The sequence below is a fragment of the Anastrepha obliqua genome, chromosome 6 (assembly GCF_027943255.1).
Source record: "Anastrepha obliqua isolate idAnaObli1 chromosome 6, idAnaObli1_1.0, whole genome shotgun sequence".
In the NCBI taxonomy this organism is placed as follows: domain Eukaryota; kingdom Metazoa; phylum Arthropoda; class Insecta; order Diptera; family Tephritidae; genus Anastrepha; species Anastrepha obliqua.
The window spans coordinates 33,957,249-33,965,648 of NC_072897.1; the positions used below are offsets into that span (position 1 = coordinate 33,957,249).

An 8,400-nucleotide genomic window follows, 5' to 3' on the forward strand; every position below is an offset into this window, starting at 1 on the left:
CCAAATTTAAATTGTTGGAAGTTCTCACGCAGGTCTCTTACGTGTTCTTAAATCTATTCTCTTATTTATACATCTGTATTGACTTGGGATCTAACGAATCTGCAACAGATAATTATTGTTAATCATTTACGTTATTAGATATATATAATAGATACTTTCTATTAGGTCACTCCATAAGTTCGTGCATATTTTACCCATAATTTCACTTTTGTACGATTTTTGCATACAAAAAATGTTTCGCGGAATATAACGGAACCATTCAACAAGTGATCGCGGATAGAAGCACGTGTTGTTAAAAATAAAATGGAATCTTCGAACGCGTATAAGAGGTATATTTTGTATTTTTTTTTTTTTACAAAAGTGGTAAAAATGCAACAACTGCAGAAATAAACACTGTTCACGGAGAGGATACCGTGAGTATAAGGACTGCGCAAAAGTGGTTTTCAAAATTCCGAAGTGGTAACTGCGACGTGGAGGATGCCCCGCGCGCTGGTCGTCCTGAAGTCTTTAACTCCGACGCCTTGCTCGAACTCGTGGAAGCCGAGACAAATTTGACAGTTAATATGATAGCTCAGAGGTTAAATATCGCATGGAACAGTTCACAACCACTTGGTTCAGTTGAGAAAGGTTTCAAAGCTGGGAAAATGGGTTCCGCATAGACTTTCCGTCGCTAATCTTCAGCAGAGAGTGAATGTGTGTTCTCAGCTGCTGCAACGGCCTTTTCCGTGGACTTCAATCCCATATGAGTAACAAGAACTACTCCTGAAAATAAGCTACTGTAATACCCTCCCAGTTTCCAAATAAAACACTCCTTTAATAGTAATAGTGGTGCACGTTTATTATACGTCTGACTCAGCTCACTGTTCGTACAAGACTGACTACGACTACTACAAATACATTCTATCATATTACTCAGCTCTCCACATCCCTTCCTTTTTCTGAAGTTTTAAACGAAGTTTTGGTTGACCAGGTGTTTCATTACTGCTGATGTTTGGTCCCGATTCAGGAGTTCGCGTCAGGACCGGATCCGTTTGACGATTTGATAAAGATGACGGCGTGGCGTTGGTATGGGCGTATGTCGGGGTATTAGTGGAGTTGGGTGTTTCTCTGTCAAGGAGCGGAGGTGGAACTTTCTTCACGTGACTTATGTTTCGGCGGAAGGTCTTTCCTCCGCCAGCTACGATGACCTCATTCCCTTTTTTTTTCAATAATTTCATATTCGAGCGTGTTAAAAGTCGGTGTAAGCTTGTGGGGAAAAACGACATTACGTAGAACAACCTTATCTCCTGGAGCTATATCGCATATTTTTGCTCTTCTTTTCTTATACGCTGCCTCTTTGCCTTTTGCTTTATTAATGATATCTAGATCTCTAGCCGCGGAATCTAGCTTGTCTTCTGTAATGTCTTGGATTCCAGGTTTTAATCGCGAATGACGCGGTTGAACATTAGCTCAGTCGGTGGTGTACCGGTGGTACCATGAGGGGTCACATTGTACATTAGAAGGAAGTTTTGAATCTCTTTTACGTAGTCTCGCCGGTTGTTATGGGCGATTTTTAAGCGCTTTACCAATGACCGGTTCATGTTTTCCACCTCCCCATTGGCTTGTGGCCAATATGGTGGAGTTGTTATCAATGTGATATTATGGTCGTCACAGAAATTCCTAAACTCGCCACTGACAAATTGCCTGCCAATGTCCGCTCTAATGGATTTGGGTATGCCCAATCGACAAAATATTTCATTCAAAACCGTTATAATTATTTCCGATGTAATTCTCCTCAAGTATTTGACTTCCTGATAACGAGAATAGTAGTAGAGAATAAGTACGAATACATAGTCACTATTTGGCAGCGGGCCTAGTAGATCTGCGGCCACACACTGCCAAGGGCCATCTGGGGAGGCATGTCTTTTCATGGGCTCAGGGTTGTTCGATTGTGAGACGTACGCTTCTACTTCTCTATCGACCAGTGACCACCAAACTTTGGCCCTTATTCTACTTTTCATTGCTGATTCGCCGGGTGCTGAATTTATGCCAAACATTAGCCTCTTGTAACGGAAAAGCCCCTTATGTGTAATAAATGTGGTAATCTCTCTACTTTCTTCGTCCAGTTCAAGCTGGTGGTAAGCCCACTTCAAATCGAGCCTCGAAAATATTTTGGCTTCTCTCAATTTTGTCATGACGCTCTCAAAAGTGGGGAGCGGATAATTTTCCCTAAGCACTGCATGGTTCGCTCTGCGCATATCAACACACAATCTCATTTTGCCATTCCCCTTAAAGACATAGGGTACAATAGGGGAGATCCATGAACTTGGTCCAACTACCGTTTGGATAATATCTTGTACAAGCGCCTCGTTTATCTTACGCTCAAATTTTTCCTCAAGTGCAATAGGTATTCGTCGCAAAGGCTGCTGAATCGGTTTTATAGAAAAATCTAACGATAATGTAATCATTATGTTTTTAATTTTTGGAAATGGCTTTTCAATTTCAACGCTATTTATATCTATGCCTAGTTTCAAAACTTGAAGCTGGGTTGCCGTCTCACGGCCCAAGAGAGATTGGTCTGCGTTTTCAATTACGTAAAATGTGGCTATTATTTCTTTTTTATTACCCACGGCTATTGGAGCATCAAAAACTGAAATAACTTTTAAACATTGCGTTGCTGCGTAAGCGTTGAACTGCTTTTCTGACTGTGCGCGGATATTAAATAAGACTGCCTTATTGTTTTGTAATTCAACATATTTGCTTTGGCCAAGAAGGTTAAAACGAAACCCCGAATCGATAACCATCGAAATGTTATACCCACCTAACCGACAATCTATTATCTCATCTCCCAACCCGTTACAATTTACTTTGAAACAATTATGATTGCAATACTTATCTTCGATTTGATTTTCTTCTTCGATGTGCCTAATGTTGGAAGATTGAAAACGTCGCTTTTTAGGACTGCCCCGGTCGCGTTCAACCGCTTTTCGTTTTTGAGCCTTTGTTTTCCACTTTCTGGCGAAATGACCAATAAGGCCACACTTATTGCATTTAGACTTTCGCCGGACAATTTACATCAGATTGCACTTGCCCATATTTACCACATCTTCCACATTCATTAACATTTCCCTTGACTGGCTAATGTTTCGCGGTGATTTTTTTCACAATTTCGCTGTTAGTCTTCGCAGTCATACTTTGCGATTGTTTATTAATTTGTTCGTGTACCTGACAAGCTGATATAACTTCATCAAGACTTTGCTCTTTTCAAGAAGCTTTTTCTTAAGATCGATGGACGGCCAAGAATCAATTAGCTTATTTTTCAAACAGTTGCTTTCGATTTCTGCCTTTCTTGACTCATACTCGCATTTGGAAGCCTGATGCCGAAGATGAAGCAAAAATGTATTAAAATCTTCTCCTTCCAAAGGGGGGGAGATTCCTAAATAAATGTCTCTCAAACGTAGAGTTACGTTTAGGTGAGTAGAATTCGTTTAATTTTCCTACTAAAATATTGTAGACATCGTTTTTATTTATTTCATCAACATCCATAACAGCGCCGGGAATGTTAAATATGACCTCCTGTAATTGGGTCCCACCTAAATGCAATAATTTGTTTCTTCGTTTAACAGCGTCGTTTATATCTTCGCACTGAAGGTATAAGGACAAAGAACGGAACCATTTTTCCCACTCGCTGCGCAATAGAGACTTGTCTATATTGTTGTACAGGAATGGTTTGAACTCACTCATTTTATTTTGGATTTATTAATTACAAACTAAATCGTTACGCAACCTTGTCACCTCGATGTACGCTCTGTCGTCCACATTTTTCCCTAATTTAATGGTCGGTAACAAATGTAATTTGTCAGGACGAAATTCAGAAATCCTAACATTTATTTACATTTACCAATTTAATGGTTTAACAAAGCCAATTTATTGCGCCGCCTCAGGAACGTCGATGTACACGCTGTGGTAAGTACACCTTTTGCTCCAATTAAATGGCCAATTTAATGGTTTGACAAGCCCAATTCACTGGCTAAACAAGTCCAATTCAATGGCTTAACAAGCCCAATTTAATGTGCTGCCTCAAGAATCTATTCAAATTACTTCTACACCAATTAAATGGCCGTAATCCTTTCGTTAAGCCGCAATTTAATGTGCTGCTTAGTTTAATTCGATTTCTTTTTATTTACTTTTTTTCTTCTTTGCAATTTATTCACTCTAGAATGTTCGATAGCTGTCAATTGAATGATTTTCCAATCTTGAAATGCATACTTGTCAAAGCATGTCGACACCATGTGTTATTTATCATGAACGATCAAATAATCGTTCGTTCGTTCGAAGCAAATAATATGGTCGATATTTGTTGTTCTTTTTAAAGTCAGAACTCCATGTCTAGCCTTCTGGGCAATTCGCACAGCTGAAAATCGCATATGTCCAAAAGTCTAAAAGAACGCGCACGGCGTCCTGCTTCAAGAACGATTGACCAATAATTCACCAGTTGTACCTATTTGACATTTCTTTTGGCAACGAATCGAACGAACAATTATTAGTTCCATAAATATTAATCGATTATTCCCTCGTTTTTAGTATTTTTATTCTTTGACATTTCTTCAGCTGTCTCTCTAGTGTGCTTGCCTTCCCGATGTACAGGTGTATGTGTGTGTTTTATACGACCTCAGCTTCTACACATACTATGTATGTAGGTACGTGTGTGCATATGTTCTCTCGCTAGCGTATACAGAAAATTCACGAAATTGCTGATGCAATATTGTGAGTTTACGATCCCATCCTCGTCGCCAATGTAATACCCTCCCAGTTTCCAAATAAAACACTCCTTTAATAGTAATGGTGGTGCACGTTTATTATACGTCTGACTCAGCTCACTGTTCGTACAAGACTGACTCGACTACTAACTACAAATACATTCTATCATATTAATATTTTGTGCTCCTATGTACTCTCAGGCTCAGCTCTCCACAGCTACAAAAAGGGATATCGATCGAAGCGTATTTTGGCTCCAAGGACAAACAATTTTTTGAGCAGGGAATTAAAAATTTGCCTAAACTTTGGGAAGAAATTGTAAATAATGAAGGAATATATATTATTGATTAATAAATACTTTAAACATCTTTTTTATTAATATTAAAACAACCTTTAAAAAACGCACGAACTTATGGCTGACCTGATACTTTTTTAAGTGTAAAGTCGACTGGCGTATAACCAAGTAAACAAGCAAACAAAGAAATATATTAACGAACAGTGAACCATTGTAACCCTATTTGAGCGCCGGAATCAACCCAAGTTGTGTACACACCAAATTTTCGCGGTTTTCATAAGTGAATACAAAACTTCAGATGCCAGTTTTAATTAAATAATAGGCATATTCACATAAACGTCCAAATTAACGAAACTCTTATACACACTATTTATGAACACACCTCGAGAAATATTTCCGATATTTCATTAGGCAGCTTTCTGCCTTCATTAATATTTGCGAACTGCGATCGTCGCTTAGAAATTCGGCTTATATAAATTTTGACACGAGTTCGTAAGTTTAACTACGTGGTTTACGGGGCATTTAAGTATTTACATGAATATCCCTAATGATGTTTTCTTAAAGTACCAACTACATAGTATTAAGAGCAAATGATGGCAGTCTCATGGTTAGTCGGTTTTATCAGTAGTTGAACAGAAGGCTATCCGTTTAGTCTTTTCAGTCTCGCTTTTCCTAATCTTTTAGAAAAGTGAACATTTAAACATACAAGGAAAATCAGCTGAAAAAGATCGTTTATTATTAATATTATTGTGAAGAGATTTGCGACCTGAAAGAAAGAAATTGTTTTTTTTAAATGCTCCTAACTTAGTCAAAAATGAACCCATTTTAATGATTCTGGGTTCAAAATGATCGTCATTACTTGCATGAGCGATTTCATGTAAAAACAATTGCAAAAAATTAGTTGAGATTTTTTATTTTGCAAAAAACAAAAAGTGCGAAACAGGTTTTTACTCAAAAATTCATTACTCAAAAACAACTCATTTTAGCTACTGGGCATTCAGCTCAATTGAAGTTTGGGATGTTCTCTTGATTGGGAAAAAGTTAAAAAAAAAAACAAAATACACTTTTTGAAATATTGAATTTCGAAGAAATTTCGAATCTTTTTTGTTTTTGCAACATCTGATAGATCCTCCATCGGAGGACAACAAATGTTAAACTAATTTTTGGAAATGGGTGGAGTGTTTTAGGCGCTTGCCTCCACCTCTGCCACGGGTTGGCCCGGTATTGCAGTAACGCCGGGATTTCGGCCTTGAATAAATACAAGAAGAAATATACTAATACATTTAGCTTTGGTGGGAAGAGCCATAAATTTTTATATGAATACATGTAAACGAAAATGAAATTTTTTTTTTTTTTTTTGAAATTTGCATTGTAGGACATTTCTGATTATTTATTGAAAACAGTGTTTTGGTTTAGATACTGAAAGTCAGTTTAAGTGAATCGGTATAAACATTTCGTACATTAATTTTTGTGAGAGTGTAATTCTCAAAAGGTTTATTAGAAAATGTATTGACTAGGTAGTGTGGTATCTGTTATTATTAGCTTAACATCTGATAGATCCTCCATCGGAGGACAACAAATGTTAAACTGATTTTTGGAAATGGGTGGAGTGTTTTAGGCGCTTGCCTCCACCTCTACCACCGGTTGGCCCGGTATTGCAGTAACGCCGGGATTTCGGCCTTGAATAAATACAAGAAGAAATATACAAATACATTTAGCTTTGGTGGGAAGAGACATAAATTTTTATATGAATACAAGTAGACGAAAATGGAAGAAATTTGTAAGTCTGTTTCTTCGGTCCGTTTGGGTATTTTTTTTTTGACAACATCGAAACCAAAGCATTTGTATCATATTTTATCTATCATAAGCCACTCGTATCATTTGTTGAAATTGAAAACATTGAGGATGAATAATGATAAAATGAAGAAAATAAAATATGAACTTTATAGCAATATTATAATGAACCTATAATTATCCCGCTCCTAATGCTGCTTTCGTCTTATCCTCTCTCAGTTTGTTTTACGGAAGGTTTCACTTCTATCGAGTCTAACCGTTAGACTGGTATTTTTTTATTTGTACCCGTATCAAATTTAAATTTTCAATGCCAATCTAACTTAAACCAAAGGCAAGATGTGCATATAATCTCGTGTAGGAACCCCAGTTATCATTCACATTATTTTTTAAATACCCATAACTTAGTCAAAAATGAACCGATTTCATTGATTCTGGTTCAAAATGATCGCCATTACTTACACAAGCAACTTCATGAAGAAACAATTGTAAACAAGTAGTTGATAATTTTTTATTTTGCAAAAAACAAAAAGTGCGAAACAGGTTTTTTACTCAAAAATTCATTCCTCATTTTAGCTACTGGGCATTCAGCTCAATTGAAGTTCGAGGTGTCCTCTTGATTTGGAAAAAGTTATAAAAAACAAACAAAATACACTTTTTGAAATATTAAATTTCGAAAAAATTTAAATTTTTTTTCTTTTTTGCTAAATAAAAAATTTTCAACTAATTTTTTGCAATTCTTTCTACATGGAATCGCTCGTGTAAGTAATGGCGATCATTTTGAACCCAAAATTATTAAAATCGGTTCATTTTTGACTAAGTTATGAGCATTTAAAAAAAAATTTCTTATATAATTAAAAAAAATCGATTTTGAGCCGAAAAACAAAATTGCCGATAAATCTTGAAAAAAAATTTTTTCGGGCGAACAAAAACATACGTGTCTGATTATTTTGACCAGAGAGCAACATATTTGAGTTACATCGAAATCGAAGAACATGACCCGAATAACCGGTTGAATTGAAATGGAAAGCATCACACGAGATGTTTACTTCCCTTTGAGTTTACATTTCCTTGTGAATGTTAAGATTTCACGTCTTTTTACGTCTCTGTGTTGACTACGTGTTGTAGATTTTTTACAATTTAAAAAATAGATTTGAATTTGCAATAACAAGTTGCCTACAGCGCCGAAAAAAGTTCCGCTGAGTCATGACTCCCAATAACAAAGTAAGCGCACAGTTAGTCACTGAGGTGGGCAGATATCAGCCTATAGTCTGTTCCTCCAACTGCAAACAAGTCCGATGGATACGTACTATTCCGGATTGAAGGGGGCGGTATATGTAGTGATCATTCCATCCAGTTGTGTACGCACATCTCCAGGTTGCCCTATCCAACATGGATGGCTCTAATGGTTTGTCTAAGCAAACAGCCCAGCCCTTCATGGATGTACACAAGTCCAAACACCAATCGTCAAGGTTTAGGTACCACGAAATGCGATAAATGTCGTTAATTGAAGTTAAGTTTTGCACATTTATTCCACTATTAATATTCATACGAAAAACTTGTAGTTATGGTCCTTT

The 8,400-nt window shown here is 36.8% G+C and overlaps 1 protein-coding gene and 2 non-coding genes across 3 annotated transcripts; 2 read left to right on the forward strand and 1 right to left on the reverse strand.

Moving 5' to 3' along the window:
- Positions 1-1,418: 1,418 nt before the first annotated feature.
- On the reverse strand, positions 1,419-2,447 carry LOC129250328 (uncharacterized protein K02A2.6-like). Its single transcript, XM_054889961.1, has one exon. It carries the CDS (start codon positions 2,445-2,447, stop codon positions 1,419-1,421), a length of 1,029 nt encoding a protein of 342 aa, XP_054745936.1.
- Positions 2,448-6,092: 3,645 nt separating this feature from the next.
- Positions 6,093-6,289, forward strand: LOC129251030 (U2 spliceosomal RNA). The gene has a single exon (XR_008582878.1). It is a non-coding gene; the product is annotated as a U2 spliceosomal RNA (small nuclear RNA).
- Positions 6,290-6,524: 235 nt separating this feature from the next.
- LOC129250945 (U2 spliceosomal RNA) lies at positions 6,525-6,720 on the forward strand. The gene has a single exon (XR_008582871.1). It is a non-coding gene; the product is annotated as a U2 spliceosomal RNA (small nuclear RNA).
- Positions 6,721-8,400: the final 1,680 nt, after the last annotated feature.

Bases quoted from the DNA above. Each gene is read 5' to 3' on its own strand.
- LOC129250328 (XM_054889961.1), bottom strand. From the start codon at position 2,447: ATGATTACATTATCGTTAGATTTTTCTATAAAACCGATTCAGCAGCCT.